Source organism: Mauremys reevesii, linkage group 9 (genome assembly GCF_016161935.1).
Source record: "Mauremys reevesii isolate NIE-2019 linkage group 9, ASM1616193v1, whole genome shotgun sequence".
Lineage (NCBI taxonomy): Eukaryota > Metazoa > Chordata > Testudines > Geoemydidae > Mauremys > Mauremys reevesii.
In genome coordinates this window covers 801,811-823,707 of record NC_052631.1, presented here as the reverse complement: position 1 = coordinate 823,707, position 21,897 = coordinate 801,811, and the positions used below count along the sequence as shown (strand labels likewise).

Here is a 21,897-nt window from a genome sequence, read left to right as displayed (position 1 = left end):
CAGCTCTAGTGCCTCTGCTACTCACAGCTTTGCCAAGCAGCAGCTCAGGAAGGTTAAGACTTCAGATTCATGGCTACTACAGTCTTGCGAGCACCAGTGAAATGGGTGGGGTGGAACACCTCAATTTCATGATGTCCACAGAAGCTGTTTCAAAGAGCTGTGCTGCAGCAAAAGTAGGCACTATAATTCTTAATGGGGAGGACACCCCAAACACAGCTGGGGGGGGAGGGGAGGAGCAGAGGCGTATAGTAGTGCAGACAAGAAGCTTAGCGATAGAAAGAGAAAGCGTGCTCGCTCACTCTGCCATCCCCCAACAGCTAGAAGTGGGATGAAACTTCATTATTTATAAAAAATTGCTAGCCAGAAGTTGATGCAAAGAATGGAGTCCTGAAACAAATTCCATAAACAGCATCCAGATAGAAATCACAGAACTCTTCCAGCAGGTGAGATGGCAGGGAGGCTGGGCTTCTCAGTGCAGATACAGAAATGTAAAGTCATTTTATAAAACAGAAAACCACATGCCAATGTCCTAACTGCTTAGTTGCAAAGTTGCAGTAATGTAAGTGGAAGATTTTAGCTAATATGTTAGAGACCTGCTCTGCTCTACTCTAACACTATATTAGTACTTATGAGGTGTGGTGCCAGCCCATAAGGTAGTACGGCCGGCAGAGTGGCAAGCAAGTGCAAAGAGACACTCCTACATGCCCAGTGTTTATTTTAGTCATCAGTACAGGTCCTGCTCCCACCTCAGTAAAAGTACTGGCAGTTGCTGCAACAATGGTCAGCTTGCTCAGTGGAAGCAAGACTGGCTGCAGAGAACTTCTGAAGTGTTTGAAACACACGGGCTTACTTGTCCATTGTGTCACCATGAAGAACCCCTGGGTCTGAGACATCAACAATACCAATTTGGTGTATTTCTAAAGCTAAGAACCTAAATGTCAAGATGGTGCCTAGATACTAAAATGATGGATGCTATATCAATATAGCATAGGGAAGGGGATATTCTCAGCCTTTGTTGCTACAAATTGAGTGGAAAAGAAGGGTAAACCCTTTTGCTTTTCTGCACTTCTGGCAGTTCAAAGGACCGCCATGCTTAAACATTTCTTTGACAATTAGTTGCTCACCAGGTTCAGGGGTTTCTGTACTCATGTTTTCTACATCTACAGCATCGTGCATCTCTTGATCTTCTTCATCATCCTCATCCTCCTCCTCCTCACCATGTAGTTCTTTTGCAATTAGCTGCCTAGCCAATTTGATATTTCGTCCTTCGTTGTAGTGCATTTTTCTCTTCATTTCAAACTGTTTCTTTTTTTCTATGGAAAAAGCAGAAAAATATTCTTAAATATATTCTTACACTAGTTCTTTGGAAACATTCCAACATATCACTGTTTGCCAGGTAGGCGTTACCTCTCCCAGAGTGTATGTAATCTTTATGTCGTTTACGTTACTATATGTTTTGAATTTAAAATGTTTTCTTTAAGTAATTAGTTTAAAATACTCTATGGAAGGATTCTGTGTTAGCAAACTATAGCTTAATGCTCTTCATTACTAGTCAAACTAACAATTAACAAAGTGGCCATAAAAATTTTGCCAAGTGAAAATAAGTCATCTCAGTGGAGTGGGGCACAACTTACTCCTTCATGCCCTTACTAAGGGGATCGTCTCTGTTTTGGGAAGATTTAGCGATACAGCCCCAGGAAATATGGGAAGAACAATTATTTAAGAATTAGATTTGTTGCCGCTTAATTACCCGTAAACACTTATGGAGGTGATACTAAGAAAAAAATCCTGACGTATTTTAGTCATCTTCCCAAAAGAAGGAAATCTGAATGGATTTGAGGGTGTCTTAAAAGACTGACTGCTACTCACCAAACGTAAGTGACTAAAACTGGACCAAACAAAAACACATGGGAACTCTTCATTCAGGGAATGCAAAGGCATACCTGCCCCTATTAAGTGACGTAAGACTAACTTCTCTTTAGTCCTATAGACAACTTGACCAAATCAATGCAGAGGTCAGCAGATAAAGCCCTAGAACTGGCTTAACTTGCTTGCCGGCTAATTGCCGAGAGGCAGCTACCAGGGGGATATTTTCCAAACGTCGAAGAAAACCTCTTTCCGCCCTTCCCTAAGATCCCAGCCTCTGAACATATGCCATAGTTTTTCCCTATGAAATAGATGCCTGGTTAGGGTATGACAATTCACCACAACCATATTAATCTTTGCTTCTTGGCAGCCCCAAGAACCCCTCTAGAAGTGGAGAAGTGGGACCAGAAAAAATGAGAAACAGCAATACCTCTCTGCAGTCAACATCAAACACCTGGGTTTGAAACCCAAGATGTTTTACTTCTTGACCATTCTGTTAAAATGCTATAGGTCCAACTTAATTCAGAGTAGTGTCTGCTTTGAAGCTATCCTCAGACAACCTATTGAGGAATCGCTATGGATACCCTGCTACCTCCCTCTCCCAGCTGATTCATGGAATGACATTGGCTGGAAAGTGTAGCTGCTTTTCCTGCTCATTAAGTGGTAAAAGTGCTATATAGATAGCAACAGACAGGTATTAGTAATAAAGTCTAGGGCTGTGAATTGTAGTTAACTCAAGCGATTAACTCAAAACAAATTCACTTGATTAAAAAATTAATCGTGATTAATCAGTTTTAATTGCAAATATTTGTAATAAACGATATAAAGTGAGCACTAGACACTTTGTATTCTGTGTTGTAACTGAAATCAACATATTTGAAAATGTAGAAAACATCCACAAATGTTTAAATAAATAGTATGCTATTATTAACAGTGCGATTAAAACTGTGATTAATTTTTTGATTATTTGACAGCCCTAATTAAGTCCAACTGAAGAGTGTGGAGATTGAGGGGTAACCTTCCAAAATAAAACCATCTCTGGGTCAATACACTAGCATTTGTGGAAACTACTCCCATACCCTCGTCTTACAAGAGCTCCTCCAAGACAAGTGAGCCTGATCTTTATGAACTTTCTCCCAGACTAGTTTAGTAGCTGTAATTTAGTCTAACCAAATTTGGAAGTATCCAAGTGAATAAGGAATCTAAGTCACCTCTAGGGAGCTGTTTCTCCATTTTCAGATCACCGCATCTTTCTGATGGATGATACATCTCCTCCTCCTCAGACATTTCTTACTGAAAGAAACTAACTATTCAACAACAAAAGAGAAAAAATAAAACCTACCTCGTTCTTCAGGCGTTAACTCTTCATCCTCTTCCTCCTCCTCCTCCTCCCTGCACTCTTCTTCTTGAGCTAGAATCTTGGGTCCTTTACCTTCAGCTGCCACTAACCTAATAAAAATGTACACGAAGAAGTGCTGAAGCAGAGTATCAACATCTCATAACAATTAAGTACTTATCTTGTAGGTATACAAACAAAAAAAAAACCTTTGGTATATATAAAGATACTTTTGTCCATCATTTAGGACTAGCGTCTCATGTTAAGTTCAAACTTATTCTGCAAGAAGTTTTGTTTTCAATGGTGTCACTTGCATAAGAAGCTACTACTCAGCATGAGTAGTCATGGCAAAAACCTGCTCTTAATAAAAACAGTAACCAAGAAATGACTCGAAAGACAGACAATTTTCAAACTGTCAATTTTCTATTGCCAGCACCACTTACTTTTTAGCTAACACATCTGCTGTTACGGGTTCATTCGATTCTGAATCACTCACTGCATCTTCATCGTCCTCTCCGACCATACTAGAAAGACAAACATGCAAGAGAATTAACTCTAAAATTATCTCTGATAAACATTTTGATCAGTAGTGCAGACATTAGACATCCTTACTTATTTCAGTTCAACTATTCCTTTAAAACTCAATCCCAGGATTTTCTTTTTCTGGTTTAAATATTTTGACGCAAACAGTTTTGTTTCCTGTTACACAGATACTAAGTCTATTCTTTGCAAGACCCTGAAGTGTAATCTACAGATAGAATTCCAAAAATGTGTAAACCTTAAACATTTAAAGCTTCTCAAAAGCAGTTTATCCCCATTCAAAATGCTACAAAATATTCAGCATAAGCCTTTGTTTAAAACATGTAAGATACTACAAATGTACCCTAAGTTACTGTTATCTCATCCAATATATCACTAACTCATCACTTAAAATTCAGATGGACTACCTGAAGCCTGTCATGCAGTCAGCTATAGTTCAAGTAGACAGCTTAAGTATGCTGCTAAACTACGTAGGTGTAGTCAAGTATTCCATCACACTCAAGTTATTACTCGAGTTTACCTGTGGTAGGGAGTGCTTGGTTCATCTATTTTCATTAAACCATAGTCCTTGCCTGCTGGATGGTACGTAGCTAGGATGTTCATTTCATCCCACTTTTGGGACTTTTTACTGAAATGAGAAAATAAAGAAAGTTAGTTTCCCCATATGCTAAAATAAATTTTATTCTCTTTTGATAAGGAAGCAGAACATGCAGGTCCTCCTTTGGTTTCCATTCCCTGACATGTACAAATAGGGAAAGGTCAAGACAGATGTGTGCTCCCACCCAAACTCACACTGTTTAGACCTATTTAAACTCCAACCATACTCATGTTTAAAAAAAACTCTGTAAACACGGTAATGGAGTCCAATAACGTAAATCACCAGCATGCCTTTCTACTCATGCCCCAAACACAATCAGTTTGGTTAAGTGAGTTACCACAGTAATTCTCAGTCTCTTTAGATTGAGGAGCCTATCATTCCTCTATTCAAGCATTGCCTCAATTAATTATCCATCCACATGATAGGATTAATGATAGGCTTTTCTTCCATCCCCTCCTCATTCTCCCAGAATAACACAGCTCACAACATAGTTACAAAGACAACTGTTTTTCACTCATCTCCTCACCTGCCCAGTCAGCTGCCATCAGACTCTGCTGCAGGTCCATGGTTAGTAATCTCAATCATCCAGGAAGAAACCATCATACAGTAATATGAACAGCATCCCACCACCCAGTGGTTAACCTAAGGTGTAGGAATTTCAGCTAGGGTTGCCCAAGGATTCATATCATTAGTCCAGCAAAGATTAACATGTAGTGAGAATCAAGCCTTCAAACTATGTTCTTTAGAATTCTCACGGTTTGTACAAGATCATCATACTTTCCTGTACATGTTTAACTACACAAGCCCCCAGAAAGGCAGGAGAGGGGAAGTGACATCAGGTGGTGGACTTTTAATAATTAAAAAAAAAGTGACTCTTTTAGGACTTGTCTATGCATGGAAGTTTGCAGACAGAACTATACTAGTATAACTCCACACGTGGACACGCATTCCAGGATAACAGTGTTCACTCAGGGAGTTGTACCAGTTTAACTATGATGGTATGATTATACTGGTTCTGCCAGTAAATTTGCACATGTAGACAAACCCAAAGAGAGCGACTAGTACCCGAGGCTCAAGTGGAAAGGATAGCGTTACAGTCACAGTCAGCATAAAAAGGGAAGGACGAACACAGGCTCCATGCAAGGATGCACACTGTTTTAGTTTAGACTAGCCCAAGGATTTAGCTGACATTTGAATGAGTGTTTAAATAATTTGACCAGTTGGTTTAACTGGCATGAGAAATAAGTTTCATTCTACAGAGGCACATTTTCATGGAGAGTGAGAGAGGTTAGTGGGGATTGTCTGCCCTTCTCTCAGCAAGACACACTATAGGCCCTGGAGAACTCTTGTCAGTAAGCTGTCATAGACTCTCAGTATGGCCAATTACATGCTTCATGTGGCATAGGTGAAAGGATTCCAGGGTGTCCATACCAGCGGGATGACGAACAACGAGGTCTCTCACTGGGATCGTAGAACCATAGAGTTAGAAGGGATCACAAGGGTGATATACTCTAACCCCCTGCCAAGATGCAGGATTTGTTGTGTCTAAACCATTCAAGACAGATGGCTATACAGTCTCTTTTTGAAAACCTCCAGTGAAGGAGATTACACGACTTCCTTAGGTAGTTTGTTCCACTGTCCTGCTGTTCTTACAGTTAGAAAGTTTTTCCTGAGATTTAATCTAAATTTCCTGTGCTGTATTTTGAACCACTGCCTCTTGTCCTGCTCCCTGTGGCAAGAGAGAACAACTTTTCTCCATTTTTTATGGCAGCCTTTCAAGTATTTGAACACTGCTGCCATGTCTCCCTTTAAACTCCTCTTTTCCAAACTAAACATACCCAGTTTCTGCAGCCTTTGCTCACATGGCTTGTATTCCATCCCTTTGATCATCTTTGTTGCTTGTCTCTGAATCCCTTTCAGTTTCTCTACATCCCTTCTATGTCAGTGACCAAACTGGACACAGTACTCCGGCTGAAGCATAACCAGCACCAAATACAGCAGTACTATCACCTCCTGTGACTTGCATGCTATGCCTCTGTCAATGCAATCCAAAATTGCATTTGCTTTTTTTGCAACATCGCATTGTTGACTCATGTTGAAGTTGTGATCCACCACAACTCCCAGATCCTTCTCAGCAGCGCTGCTGCCAAGCCAGTTATCCCCTATTCTGTATTTGCACATTTGGTTTTTCTTCCCTAAGTGTAGCACCTTACATTTGTCTTTGTTGGATTTCATTTTGTTGTCAATAGCCCAGTTCCTCAATTTGTCAAGTTCCCTTTGAATTTTAGATCTATCCTCCAAAAGTGTGTGTAATCCGCACAGCTTTCTGTCATCTGCAAACTTGATCAGTATGCTAGCTATTCCTATATACAGGTCATTAATAAAAAATGTTAAAAAACACTGGATCCAGAACAAATCCCTGTGGAATTCCACTTGAGACCTCCTTCCAACCTGACATCCTTTGATTAATAGTTACTCTTTGTTTGTGGTTTTTTAACCAATTATATATCCGCTTAATGGTAGTTCCACTGGGCCTGCATTTCTCCAGCTTACTTATGAGAATGTCATAAACCAGGGGTCAGCAACCTTTCAGAAGTGGTGTGCCAAGTCTTCATTTATTCACTCTCATTTAAGGTTTCACGTGCTGGCAATACATTTTAACGTTTTTAGGTCTCTCTCTCTAAGTCTATAATATATAACTAAACTATTGTTGTATGTAAAGTAAATAAGGTTTTTAAAATGTTTAAGAAGCTTCCTTTAAAATTAAATTAAAATGCAGAGCCCCCCCTGGTCCCGGGCAGTGAGAGTGCCACTGAAAATGAGCTCGTGTGCCGCCTTCGGCACCCATGCCATAGGTTGCCTACCCCTGTCATAGACTCATAGAAAATTAGGGTCATCTAGTCCCACCCCCTGCTCAAAGCAGGACCAATCCCCAACTAAATCATCCCAGCCAGGGCTCTGTCAAGCCAGGCCTTAAAAACCTCTAAGGATGGAGATTCCACCACCTCCCTAGGTGACCCAGTCCAGTGCTTCACCACCCTCCTAGTGAAATAGTGTTTCCTAATATCCAACCTAGACCTCCCCCACTGCAACTTGAGACCATTACTCCTTGTTCTGTCATCTGCCACCACTGAACAACCTAGCTCTATCCTCTCTGGAACCCACCTTCAGGTAGTTGAAGGCTGCTATCAAATCCCTCCTCAGTCTTCTCTTCTGCAGACTAAATAAAACCAGTTCCCTGAGCCTCTCCTCATAAGTCATGTGCCCCAGCTCCCCAATCATTTTTGTTGCCCTCTGCTGGACTCTTTCCAATTTGTCTACATCTTTTCTGTAGTGGAGGGCCCAAATCTGGATGCAATACTCCAGATGTAGCATCACCAGTGCCAAATACAGGGGAATAATCACTTCCCTCGATCTGCTGGCAATGCTCCTAATGCAGCCCAATATGCCGCTAGACTTCTTAGCAACAAGGGCACACTGCTGACTCATATCCAGCTTCTCATCCATTGTAATCCCCAGGTCCTTTTCTGCAGAACTTCCACTTAGCCAGTCGGTCCCCAGCCTGTAGCAGTGCATGGAATTCTTCAATCCTAAGTGCAGGACTCTGCACTTGTCTTTGTTGAACTTAATCAGATTTCTTTTGGCCCAATCCTCCAGTTTGTCTAGGTAACTCTGGACCCTATCCCTATCCTCCAGCATATCTACCTCTCCCCCCATCTTAGTGTCATCTACAAACTTGCTGCGGGTGAAATCCATCCCATCATCCAGATCTTTAATGAAGATGATGAACAAAACCAGCCCCAGGATGGACCCCTGGGGCACTCCGCTTGATACTGGCTGCCAACTAGACAGCCAGTTGAGCCCAATCAACCCGTTAAGCCCAATGATCTAGCCAGCTTTCTATCCACCTTAATGTCCATTCATCCAATCCATATTTCTTTAACTTGCTGGCAAGAATACTGTGGGAGACCGTATCAAAAGCTTTGCTAAAGTTCAATCCTTGAGGGGGCCACTTAGGGATCTGGGGCAAAAATCAGTACTTGGTCCTGCTAGTGAAGGAAGGGGGCTGGACTGGAAGGGACCTTGAAAGGTCATCTAGTTCTAGGAGATAGGATATCTCCATTAATGTAATTTAAAATTTAAACAAACACATCCACTGCTTTCCCCTCATCCACAGAGCCAGTTATCTCATCACAGAAGGCAATTAGGTTAGTCAGGCACGACTTGCTCTTGGTGAATCCATGCTGACTGTTCCTGATCACTTTCCTCTCCTCTAAGTGCTTCAGAATTGATTCTTTGAGAACCTGCTCCATGATTTTTCCAGGGACTGAGGTGAGGCTGACTGGCCTGTAGTTCCCCGGATCCTTCTCCTTCCCTTTTTTAAAGATGGGTACTACATTAGCCTTACTCCAGTCATCCGGGACTTCACCTGATTGCCATGAGTTTTCAAAGATAATGGCCAATGGCTCTGCAATCACATCCAAAAACTCCTTAAGCCCCTCGAATGTAGTGCATCCGGCCCCATGGACTTGTGCTTGTCCATCTTTTCTAAATAGTCCTGAACCACTTCTTTCTCCACAGAGGGCTGGTCACCTCCTCCTCATACTGTGCTGCCCAGTGCAGTAGTCTGGGAGCTGACCTTGTTCGCGAAGACAGAGGCGAAAAAAGCATTTATCACTCCACCAATCTTTGTGTCTCATCTGTAAACTTTGCCAACAATCATTTTATATTTTTCCAGATCAATAGATATTGAATAGCACTGTACCAAGAACAGATCCCTCTGGGACCCCACTAAAAATGCTGTCACTCAGTAATGATAAGCCTAAGAGGTCCAAAACCCCACAGCAATAGATTTTCAATTCAATCTTTTGTACATATATAAAATCTAGTAAAATTGCTGCAGCAACTAATGTTGTGATGGCACTAGGGAAAAGTTTATCTTTGAATGACATAATTCTCCTTTACCACAGCATCCATTATTATTCCTTGCTTCAAGCATTAGAATCTTAAGAGTGTTTTCATGATCCATCATGTATGTGACAACACTAATAACCTTTCATAAATAAGACACTGGCTAAACAGTAGAAGAACCCTACAGAACAGCTCTATGGATTGTGCATTTTTATTAATCCTTTGTTGTCTGGAATTAAAAGATACTCAGCATCAATACATGACATGGTTTCTTAAGCACCAATGCAACACCAAAAAACCTGAGCCCAAAATGTGCTGGAAAATTCCCTAGCCAGCATATGAATCACAGAATCTGACAGGGCTGGAGTCTTCCAGGAAGACATAAGCCCAGCGGTTTTCAAACTTTTTAGGTCATTATTATTCTACCAGACTCAAAAACCTTGACTGTACCAACTACTCCCATTCATCTGTGAGCACTCTGATCCGCAGCAGACCTTGAGCTGCTCCTAACCTCAGTCTCTGTTGTAGGCAAACTAAAAGGAAGGCATCCACAGATTGCACACTGGGGCACAGCACAAAGGCACAACCTGAGAGTAAGAAGAGAGAGCCTGAAGAACCAGTACTTAGAAACGATTAATTAGAATCCAATCTGATGCATGAGTCATCAAGGACTCAAAAACCTTCACTGCTGTGTACTTATATAACCTTGTCTTGAATGTCTCATAGCCGTGCAGTTATTACTGCAATTCACCAGGTATGCTGTTTGTAGGATATAAAGGGTTACATTAATTTAAAAAGGAAAAAAAAGCATGTTTTATGTAGGTCTGTTAGCAGTTGTGGGAAGGCTTTGAAAGTAAACGGCTAATTGGAAAGACTGGACCTGAACAGTAACTGATAAGATAGAAAGAAGAGGAGGCCACAACTACCAGGCACAGTTAATAATAAGGAAGCATTGTGCATGCTGAACCAGCCAAAACTTTGTTTTTAGCTAAAGTTAGCAATTGGCAATGACATCACTCTATGTGTAAAATGATATATAAAAGGGGAAACTCTTGAGGGGTTAATTGTTAATACCTGCCTGACCAAACTGGAGCCAATCAATATGGGTCTAAGCACCCCTTGGTTTAGCCCTTCGGTAAGTATCTTGATAAATACTTCTGTTTTGTTACTGTATGACTATAACAGGGCGTGTCTACACTATGGGATTATTCCGATTTTACAGAAACCGGTTTTTTAAAACAGATTGTATAAAGTCGAGTGCAGGCAGCCACACTAAGCACGTTAATTCAGTGGTGTGCGTCCATGTACCGAGGCTAGCGTCGATTTCCGGAGCGTTGCACTGAGTAGCTATCCCATAGCTATCCCATAGTTCCCGTAGTCTCCCCCGCCCATTGGGATTCTGGGTTGAGATCACACTGCATGATGGAGCAAAAACAGTGTCGCGGGTGATTCTGGGTAAATGTCGTCACTCAATCCTTCCTCCGGGAAAGCAACGGCAGACAATCATTTTGCACCCTTTTTCTCTGGATTGCCCTGGCAGACGCCATAGCATGGTAACCATGGAGCCCGTTTAGCCTTTTTTCACTGTCACCGTATGTGTACTGGATGCTGCTGACAGACGCGGTACTGCAGTGCTACACAGCAGCATTCATTTGCCTTTCCAAGGTAGCAGAGACGGTTACCAGCCCTATTGCACCGTCTGCTGCTTTGGAAATTGGCGATGACGGTTACCAGTCATATTGTACTGTCTGCTGCTGTCATGGGCGCTCCTGGCTGGCCTCGCTGAGGTCGGCCGGGGGCGCATGGACAAAAATGGGAATGTCTTCCCAGGTCATTCCCTTCTTTATGTTTTGTCTAAAAATAGAGTCAGTCCTGCCTAGAATATGGGGCAAGTCTACTAGAGAACCAGAGAGGCAAACGGCCGCTCCAGGTCAAAGCCCCAGATATCCCGCAGAAATGATGAGCTGCATGCCATTCTAGGGGGTGCCCCTGCAACAACCCCACCCGTTGCTTCCCTCCTCCCACACCCCTCCTGGGCTACCGTGGCAGTTATCCCCCCATTTGTGTGATGAAGTAATAAAGAATGCAGGAATAAGAAACACTGACTTTTTAGTGAGATAAAATGAGAGGGAGGCAGCCTCCAGCTACTATGATATTCCAGGCAGGACATCTCCATTACTCATTAAAGGGTGGGGGGGGGGAGAGGAGCACAGCCTCCCACTGCTATGATAGTCCAGAATCTCCATTAGACATGAAAGGTGGGGGCAAAGAAGAGGAGCTCAGGCTCCAGCTTCTATGATGAGGATGGTTACCAGCCCTAGTGCACCATCTGCCAGGACTGAATCTCCAGGACACAAAGCTTAAAGAAGGGAATGACCGGGAGTCATTCCCATTTCTGCCCAGGCACCCCCGGCCGACTTTACCGAGGGCAGCCAGGAGCACTCACAGGATAATGATGAGGACGGCTATCAGTCATATTGTACCGTACCGTCTGCCACCGGGGAGGGGAGAGGAGAGGATGCTGCTGTTTAGCGCTGCAGCACCCCGTCTACCAGTAGCATCCAGTAGACATACGGTGACATTGAAAAGAGGCGAGAAACGATTTTTTTCCCTTTTCTTTGAGGGGAGGAGGGGGGGTAAATTGACGGCATATTCCCTGAACCACTAGCGACAATGTTTTTGACCCTTCAAGCTTTGGGAGCTCAGCCAAGAACGCAAATACTTTTCGGAGACTGCAGGAACTGTGAGATAGCTCGAGTCCTCAGTCCCCCTTCCCTCCCCCCATGAGCGTCCATTTCATTCTTTGGCTTTCCATTACGCTTGTCACACAGCACTGTGTTGAGTCCCTGCTGTGGCCTCTGTCTATCATAGCCTGGAGATTTTTTTCAAATGCTTTGGCATTTTGTCTTCTGGAACGGAGCTCTGATAGAACAGATTTGTCTCCCCATACAGCGATCAGATCCAGTATCTCCCGTACAGTCCATGCTGGAGCTCTTTTTGGATTTGGGACTGCATGGCCACCCATGCTGATCAGCGCTCCATGCTAGGCAAACAGGAAATGAAATTCAAAAGTTCATGGGGCTTTTCCTGTCTACTTGGCCAGTGCATCCGAGTTCAGATCGCTTTCCAGAGCGGTCACAATGGTGCACTGTGGGATACCGCCTGGAGGCCAATACCATTGAATTGCGGCCACACTAACCCTAATCCGACATGGCAATACCGATTTCAGCGCTACTCCCCTCGTCGGGGAGTAGTACAGAAATCGGTTTTAAGAGCCTTTTATATCGATATATAGGGCTTCGTTGTGTGGACGGGTGCAGGGTTAAATCAGTTTAACGCTGCTAATTTCGGTATAAACGTGTAGTGTAGACCAGGCCTTAGTTAGGCTTTTAGGAATGTTTACGGCAGGGGTAGGCAACCTGCGGCACATGAGCTGATTTTCAGTGGCACTCACACTGCCCAGGTCCTGCCCACCACCCCGGTGGGTGGGGGGTGGGCTCTGCATTTTAATTTAATTTTAAATTAAGCTTCTTAAACATTTTGAAACCTTATTTACTTTACATACAACAATAGTTTAGTTTATACACCGCTACCCCGATATAACACGACCCGATATAACACAAATTCTGATACAACGTGGTAAAGCAGCGTTCTGGGGGGGGGGCTGCGCACTCTGGTGGAGCAAAGCAAGTTTGATATAACGCGGTTTCACCTATAACGCGGTAAGATTTTTTGGCTCCCAAAGACAGCGTTATATCGAAGTAGAGGTGTATATGTGATAGACCCAGACCAGCTGGGAACAGCAGAGCAGTAGAAGGGAGATATAGTGGCCACTGGATAAGCAGTTTTCTGTTCCCTGACTGACCAGAGCAGGGGCTGCTCCAGGCTAATGAGAACACCTGACTCCAATTAACCTGCTAAGAGTCAGGTGAGGCTGTTAAGCACCTGACTCTAATTAAGACCCCTCTGATGCTATAAAAGGGCTCACTCAGTCAGGCCAAAGAGAGCCAGGGAGGAGGAAGTGCAGCTGAAGGTTAATGAAGACACCCTCAAGTCATTGATAAGAGAGCCCTAAGGTAAGGGTGAAGAAGGGAGAAGCAGGAGAGCTGTGGGGAAGTGGCCCAGGAAACTGTAGCAACTCTAGCAGTGAAAAGGTTGGCTGCCAACAGCTGCTACCATTAGGGTCCCTGGGCTGGAACCCGGAGTAGAGGGCGGGCCCGGGTTCCCCCCAGCCCCCATTACAGGAACACCTCCTGGGAGGGAAAGACAGGCCTCTGTCAGGACAGAAGGCTAAACTGTTTTTGGTATATGGCCGTAGCAGCAACAGAGACTGTGGGAGTTCTCTCATCAACCTCCTTTCTGGCTTATGGCGAAAAGGGCTCAGTGAGTGTATCCCTGGCCCTAGAGAGAGAAGGGCTACGTGGAGGGTTGCAGTGAGCCTATGAAGCTAGCATAAACCGCCTGGAAGTGTGGGACCCATGGGGACAAGGTCGGAGCTCTGCCACAACTATTATAGGCTTATATAAAGAGACCTTCTAAAAAGGTTAAAATGGATTACTGGCAAGTGAAACCTTAGAGTGAATAAACGAAGACTCGGCACACTACTTCTGAAAGGTTGCCGACCCCTGGTTTAGAGCAATTGTATACATACTATTGAGACTTTGGATTTAACACAGGAAATTATGGTTAAATTAGTGTTTGGTGGTAGCCTACTTTAATATTAATAATTCCAACATTATTGGTAACTGCAGCAGGACTCCCACCAACATTAATTTCAGTTGCTCTAAACTGTCAGACAGAAGGGACCAGTACAGAATTCTCTAAGGAGAAATTCAGTAACATAAGGGGAATAGAGGGAAGTACTTTGGATGCCTATGTAGAAGAACTCCTGGCAAGCACAGCAAAGGTTACTCCTGGGGAAATTCTGCGCTACTGTGTGCGCACATATTTAATAAGCCCCGCAGCTTTCTAATTTTTCATGCAGGAAAACCCTTGTCAAAATGTTGCTGCAGTTCTGCCTTATGCCCACCAGAGGGCGCGGTGGAGCTAGACCAAAGTTGCAGCTCCCTGCAGGGAGTGAGAGAGCTACTTTCTCAGCACTTGTCAGACCAGGTCAGGAGACAGGAGCCTCGGGGCGGGGGGGGGGGAAGGGGGGGGGGAGGGGGGGTATACTAGGGCAGGGGCTGAATGGGAGTGGAGGCACAGGGTCATGGGATGAGAGAGGTGCAGAGGGGCAGAGCTACATAGGGACATGGGAATGGCTGAGCGACGGCACAAACACACATGGGGACAGGGGCAGATGTGCCTGACTGAATGGGAGAGGCTAGGGGTCAGCAAGGGTCTGCATTGGGAAAGCTCCCTAACAATCCCTCCCTGGCCGCCACCCCCACAAAAAACTGTTCTATACTTTTCCCACCCATACCGAACAGCCCTCCAACTTCACACCCAGACTCCTTCCCAGCAATTTACGTCCCTCTCCCTCAGCTCTTCCGTTATCCCTGACTCCCACAGGCCTTTGCTCTGCTTCTGAGGGGCGTGGGAAATACGGTTCTGTATTGTCGTTTAATGAATTATTACTGAGAGTTCTGTATTAATATGCCCAGTAAGGAATTTATTTGTCAAAAAACATTTCTTGAATCTTTTGTTGTCATTTGTATTGTTACAGACATACTTGCTGACAGGTATTTTGAAAGAAATGACCAAAAGTAATTGAAACTGGTGTGATTATATTGTGTTATTTTCACAAATGAAATATGGAGAATTTTACAGAATTTTAAAATATTGTGTGCATAATTTTTAATTTTTTGGCACAGAATTCCACCAGGAGTAAAAAGTCCATTGAATGGCACTGAAATTTTAAAGAACAAGACCAATGGACAACCATGGAGAGAACAATAACTGTAGCTAAAGAATGAGTACAGAAAAGCACAAAGATAAGCTCAGAGGCAAAGAAATTGGCTAAGAAATGTGTCACATAAGGAGGTATGTGATTTAAGGAAACAGAATGAGGAGTTAAAGGAAGCATTTACAGAGTGCTAAAAGGATTAAACAGATGGGTGTAATATGGATGCTAAAAGCAACATTAGATAAAAAGGGAAAAAGAACAATGAAACCCAGTTATGACAGGAAAACGCAGGGCAGTCATAGATTCATAGACTCTAGGACTGGAAGGGACCTCGAGAGATCATCGAGTCCAGTCCCCTGTCCTCATGGCAGGACCAAATACTGTCTAGACCATCCCTGATAGACATTTATCTAACCTACCCTTAAATATCTCCAGAGATGGAGATTCCACAACTTTCCTAGGCAATTTATTCCAGTGTTTAACCACCCTGACAGTTAGGAACTTTTTCCTAATGTCCAACCTAAACCTCTCTTGCTGCAGTTTAAGCCCATTGCTTCTTGTTCTATCCTTAGAGGCTAAGGTGAACAAGTTTTCTCCCTCCTCCTGACGACACCCTTTTAGATGCCCAGCAAAACTCTTAGGCCTGGGCTACACTAGCGCTGGGGGGTTCGAATTAAGATACGCAACTTCAGCTACCCTATTCGCGTAGCTGAAGTCGAAGTATCTTACTTCGACTTACCTGGCCATCCTCACGGCAGCGAGTCGACCGCCGCAGCTCCCCCATCGACTCCACTTACTTCTCCTGCCGAGGTGGAGTACGGGCATTGATTTATCACGTCTAGATGAGACGCGATAAATCGATCCCCAATACATCAAACACTACCCGCCGATCCAGTGGGTAGTATAGACGTACCCTTAGTAATCAAACAAATTACACAAAAGGGAGGTTACGTGGTGATGACTACTACCACTAGACTGTGACTGTTCCTCTTGCTGATAATAGCCCACTTTCCAGACCAGCCTGTGTTAATGTCTGTGAAATGCCCACGGTGATCCACAAGCGCCTGGAGAACAAGTGAGAAATACCCCTTGCAATTAATGTCCTCGGTGACTAGGTGGTCTGGTGCCAGAATTGGAATATGCATGCCATCTATTGCCCCTCTGCAATTAGGGAAGCCCATTTGTGCAAAGCCGTCCACAATGTCTCGCCCAGAGTCATGGTCTTTCAGAGCAGGATGCAATTAATGGCCCTGCACACTTCTGCCAACACAAGTCCAATGGTTGACTTTCCCACTCCAAACTGTTTAGCGACTGATCGGTAGCAGTCTGGAGTAGCCAGCTTCCACAGTGCAATCACCAACACACTTCTCCAACAGCAGCTCTCATTCTTGTGTCCTTGCGCTACAGGGCTGGGGTGAGCTCATCACACAGTCCCATGAATGTGGCTTTCCTCATCCAAAAGTTCTGCAGCCACTGCTCATCATTCTAGACGTGCATCATGATGTGATCCCACCACTCAGTGCTTGTGTCCCGAGCCCCAAAAACGGCGTTCCTCTGTGGTCAGCACCTCCGTGAATGCCATAAGCAATCTCGTGTCGTAGCTAGTACGCGTGGCGAGATCAATGTCGCACTCCTCTTGCCTTTGTAGTTTAAGGAATAACTCCACTGCCACTCATGACATGTTAGTCAGAGTGAGCAGCATACTGGCCAACTGTTTGGGATCCATTCCTGCAGAACGAAGAGGCAGAGCGTGCACTACACAAACCACTGAAAGATGGCGCCAAATGTGGACAGAAGCACTGGGATGCAAAACAATGCATCATGGGGCATTGGGACAGGACCCAGGATGCCCTGCGACCCCCTTCACCTTTCCACAACTCTTAGAAGTAGAAAAGGAAGACATGCTCTGTGGGATAGCTCCTCAGAGTGCACTGCTCCGAATACCACTGCAAGTGCCGCAAGTGTGAAGATGCTTATTGTGCAGGCAGCTGACAGTGTGAACACACAACAGCGGTTTCCCTTCAGCGCTCTCTGAGCAGCGCTGTAACTGCTGGTCCTGTAACTCTGCCAGTGTAGACATACGCTCAGGGTTAAATCTATTAAGGAAATACAGTATAATAATATTCAATTTATTTATATGCCAGTGTTATTAACTTTTACCTGTCTGCAGCCATCTAAAGAATTGTGCCAACTTGAATTCGGTCAAAAATGGTTAAGAACTGTTAAAAGAATTTTATGGAGAAAAATATAAACTTTAAAATGCATAATCCTGCTGAGATGGGGCAACAACATAACGGGAGGAAAGTTGACAGGATCAGCACAGGAGCTGAGCTGTTTTAGACTGGTATGTCACTCTGAAACCAAGCTGACATAAATACGCTGGAGGAACACGACAAGGCGTTTCAGTAGAAGCTAGCAGCAGAAGTTAGTAGCATGCACCGAATGAATAAAACCAAGGGCTCATTAATGACACTTTGTTAACTTTATATAATATACAATGTAACTGTTTACAGAAAAGTACAAGATAAAGTTAATTTGCTATCACGTAAGGTAAAAAACAAAAGCAATAACATGCAGTATATGGAGGACACATGCTATACAAAGTAAAAGTGGCCTGAAGTGATACAAAGCAAGAAAAAATGCCCTTTTATCACCACAGAGAAGTAAAAATTTGGTACAAGGGAGGTGACACTAATTGATGCAGGAAAAAAATATTGAACAAGGGTCCACACCATGAAGTTACATGTGTGAGGGTGGGGGTGGACTTAAGAGTGTTACCATTCAGAGTACTGGACAGCAATACAACCCATATGGTGGGGAAAATAGTTTGTTCCTCAACTACTGCTGCAAGACAATGAGAAGGTCTGAGAAGCCCAAGACTTTTATTGCTAGTCGCACCAGGTGGACACTTACATGTCCAGGTACAATGCCTTACAGACAGAGCTGCCAGCATGTGAGTTCACTCTGTGGAACAGTCTCACTTTAGAGAAGAGACAGGAGTCCAGGGTAATGTGCTAAAATGGTTTGAATTCTTCCTAGAGGGATGCACCCAACAAGCAGTGATAGTAAAACTGCCACTCCACCATTAGACCCCCTCATTCATGGGGTTCCACAAGGATCAAGTCTCTCTCCAGTCTTTTTCAGAATCTATATGCAATCACTAGATGAACTGATTAGACAACATGGACTCACGTGCCATATGCAGCTGACACACAGCTCTACCTATCGTTCACTATACACGAGCATACCACCAGTGCCACCAAGAGCTCTGCACAATGCTTGATGAGATCAGCTGGATGACGCAGAACCGGAGAAAAACAGAAGTGATGCTGATGGGCAGAAGAAAGAATTTTGAAGAGTTTGCAGCTATGGTGCACTCCTTGACAGAAAGTCCACACCCCACTTGGTCAATTCAGTCCATAGTAAATAACTTTTCCTTATTCACTTTCTCCACACCACTCATGATTTTATAGATCTCTATCATATCCCCTCTTAGTCTCCTCTTTTCCAAGCTGAAAAGTCCTAGCCTCTTTAATCTCTCCTCATATGGGACCCGTTCCAAACCCCTAATCATTTTAGTTGCCCTTCTCTGAACCTTTTCTAATGCCAGTATATCTTTTTCAAGATAAGGAGAGCTTATCTGTACACAGTATTCAAGATGTGGGCATACCATGGATTTATATCAGAGCAATAAAATATTCTCCATCTTATTCTCTATCCCTTTTTTAATGATTCCTAACATCCTGTTTGCTTTTTTGACTGCCGCTGCACACTGCGTGGACGTCTTCAGAGAACTATCCACGATAACTCCAAGATCTCTTTCCTGATTACTTGTAGCTAAATTAGCCCCCATCAAATTGTATGTATAGTTGGGGTTATGTTTTCCAATATGCATTACTTTACATTTAGCCACATTAAATTTCATTTGTCATTTTGTTGCCCAATCACTTAGTTTTGTGAGATCTTTTTGAATTTCTTCACAGTCTGCTTTGGTCTTAACTATCTTGAGCAGTTTAGTATCATCTGCAAACTTTGCCACTTCACTTTTTACCCCTTTCTCCAGATCATTTATGAATAAGTTAAATAGGATTGGTCCTAGGACTGACCCTTAGGGAACACCACTAGTTACCTCTCTCCATTCTGAAAATTTACGATTTATTCCTACCCTTTGTTCCCTGTTTTTTAACCAGTTCTCAATCCATGAAAGGATCTTCCCTCTTATCCCATGACAGCTTAATTTACATAAGAGCCTTTGGTGAGCGACCTTGTCAAAGGCTTTCTAGAAATCTAAGTACACTATGTCCACTGGATCCCCCTTGTCCACATCTTTGTTGACCCCTTCAAAGAACTCTAATAGATTAGTAAGACATGATTTCCCATTACAGAAACCATGTTGACTTTTGCCCAATAATTTATGTTATTCTATGTGTCTGACAATCTTATTCATTACTATTGTTTCGACTAATTTGCCCAGTACCGACTTTAGACTTACTGGTCTGTAATTGCCGGGATCACTTCAAGAGCCCTTTTTAAATATTGGCATTACATTAGCTAACTTCCAGTCATTGGGTACCGAAGCCGATTTAAAGGACAGGTTACAAATCTTAGTTAATAGTTCCGCAACTTCACATTTGAGTTATTTCAGAACTCTTGGGTGAATGCCATCTGGTCCCGGTGACTTATTACTGTTGAGTTTATCAATTAATTCCAAAACCTCCTCTAGTGACACTTCAATCTGTGACAATTCCTCAGATTTCTCACCTACAAAGTACAAACCAGTACTGTGTGTGTGTGTGTATATGATTAAGATTGTGACCTCCTTGGGGCAGAGAACCTGTTTATGTATATACAGTACCATGCACTCCATTGGCACTCAATGACTTTACAGATCAAGATGGCTTATAAGTGTTCAAAGGGCTCTAGAGGTTCCTGGCAAGTCTTCAGTGTATATACCACCTTTACTTTTCAGAAACACTGTGAAATGAAATACGTATAGGAGTTGTTTTAAAAGGACACTTTCAGAATAAACATCATGTATTTAAAGTGAATTCTTTGCCTGTGGTACTAACACCACCTGAAGCAAGACTCCTGAAGTTTAGCTATTTATGTGGTTTGATTTTACACTTTCATCAACAAGAGCATAAAACCCAACTGATCCATAAATGTCACCGGGCTGGGCGAGGAAAGCGGGCTGACTGGAGAAGAGTTCACAGGGGACAGCGCCAGCCCAAAGCACCCAAACATCAGCGCCCATGGACCATGGGCTAAGTGACAGGTACAGACTCCTCCAGCCCTCAAGGAGCAGGGGTTGCTGGCCTGCAGTGCCAGTCACACTCCAAACCCTCCAACAACAGACTGGCCCCAAGTCTGCAGCTCCTAGGATGTTGGGGGGCCTCCAGCACCCAGTACAGGCTGCTCCAGCACACCTCATCAGCGGCTGCGGGGTCCCGTCCATCAGAAGCTGCGGGGAGCAGAAGGGGGCGCCCGCGCCTCTGCGGGCAGGACTCCCACCCAGCACAGGCTGCTCCCTGCGGGGGGGGGAGCAGAAGGGGGGGCTCCCGCGCCTCTGAGGGCAGGACTCCCGCCCAGCACAGGCTGCTCCCCGCGGGGGGGGCTCCCGCCCAGCACAGGCTGCTCCCCGCGGGGGGGCTCCCGCCCAGCACAGGCTGCTCCCCGCGGGGGGGCCCCCGCCCAGCACAGGCTGCTCCCTGCGGGGGCCCTGCCCAGCACAGGCTGCTCCTGCGGGGAGCAGAAGGGGCCCCCGCCCAGCACAGGCTGCTCCCCGCGGGGGGGCTCCCGCCCAGCACAGGCTGCTCCCTGCGGGGGGGGAGCAGAAGGGGGCTCCCGCCCAGCACAGGCTGCTCCCTGCGGGGGGGCTCCCGCCCAGCACAGGCTGCTCCCTGCGGGGGGGACGGGCCCCCCGGCTCTCTGGCCCCTGCCGGGGCTCCCCAGCGCTCTGACGGGAGACGGGAACCTGCCCGCGGCTCACCCTTGCTCGTCCTCGAAGGGCCCGGGCGCGGGGCGGCGCGGGGGCGGCGGCGGGGGCTGCGCACTGCTCGGAAGGCCGCTGCCGCCTGAGCCCCGCTTCTTCAGGATGCCTTTGATGGGCCCGCGCCCCGCCGCGCCCGACGTGGAGGGGGCCGGGGCCGCCATGGCCGGGCCTCTCACGCGGGGCCGGGGGCGGCTCCGGGGGCTCCGCGCCGCTTTGCTCAGTTACGGCCTACGCCGGGCGCCACAGAACAGTCGCCAGTGCCCTGCGGCCAGTGCGCATGCGCCAGGGCACCGGGCCTGCGCAACGAAGGCGCGCGCGCCGCAGCCCCCGGCTCCGTCACAATCGGCGAGGGGCGGGGCCAGGCGGGTGGGGCGGAGCTATGTGCGCTCTGACTGCCCCGATCCCGACCGAGGCGGCGCGCCCCCGCAGCAACGCAGCGCCCCTCCCCCACGAGCCTCCCCCTGAGACCGCGCGCCCCCGCAGCAACGCAGCGCCCCTCCCCCACGAGCCTCCCCCTGAGACCGCGCGCCCCCGCAGCGACGCGCCGCCCTCCCCACGAGACCCCGGGAACGCGCGACCCCAGGAATTAGTCACCCCACGAGCTGCCCTTAGCAACGCCCCTCCCACGAGCTGCCCTTGGGAACGCGTCTCCCCCCCAGCAAGGCAGAACGTTTGGGAAAGCAGGAGCCGATACAGGAAGGATGGGATCCACCTAAACCAGAATGGAACCAGACTGCTGGCACTTCAAATTAAAAAAGTCATAGAGCAGTTTTTAAACTAAGGGTTGGGGGAAAGTCGACAGGTGTGGA

At 45.5% G+C, this 21,897-nt stretch overlaps 1 protein-coding gene across 3 annotated transcripts in view; it reads right to left on the bottom strand.

The window, feature by feature from the left end:
• PPP1R2 (protein phosphatase 1 regulatory inhibitor subunit 2) overlaps window positions 1–21,378 on the bottom strand; it is a 31,464-nt gene extending 10,086 nt beyond the window's left edge. For 2 of the 3 annotated variants that reach the window (XR_005584783.1, XR_005584784.1), the window contains exons 1-5: window positions 21,086–21,378; window positions 4,263–4,370; window positions 3,646–3,726; window positions 3,209–3,315; window positions 1,125–1,313 (exon numbers count right to left, since the gene is read on the bottom strand). Coding sequence is in view for 1 of the 3 variants with exons in the window: in XM_039489119.1 (XP_039345053.1) it covers window positions 1,125–1,313; window positions 3,209–3,315; window positions 3,646–3,726; window positions 4,263–4,370; window positions 21,086–21,249 (649 nt within the window). In the remaining 2 variants the exon portion in view is untranslated. The remainder of the gene's footprint in view (window positions 1–1,124; window positions 1,314–3,208; window positions 3,316–3,645; window positions 3,727–4,262; window positions 4,371–21,085) is intronic. The other variant, XM_039489119.1, reaches the window with a different exon arrangement.
• Window positions 21,379–21,897: the final 519 nt, after the last annotated feature.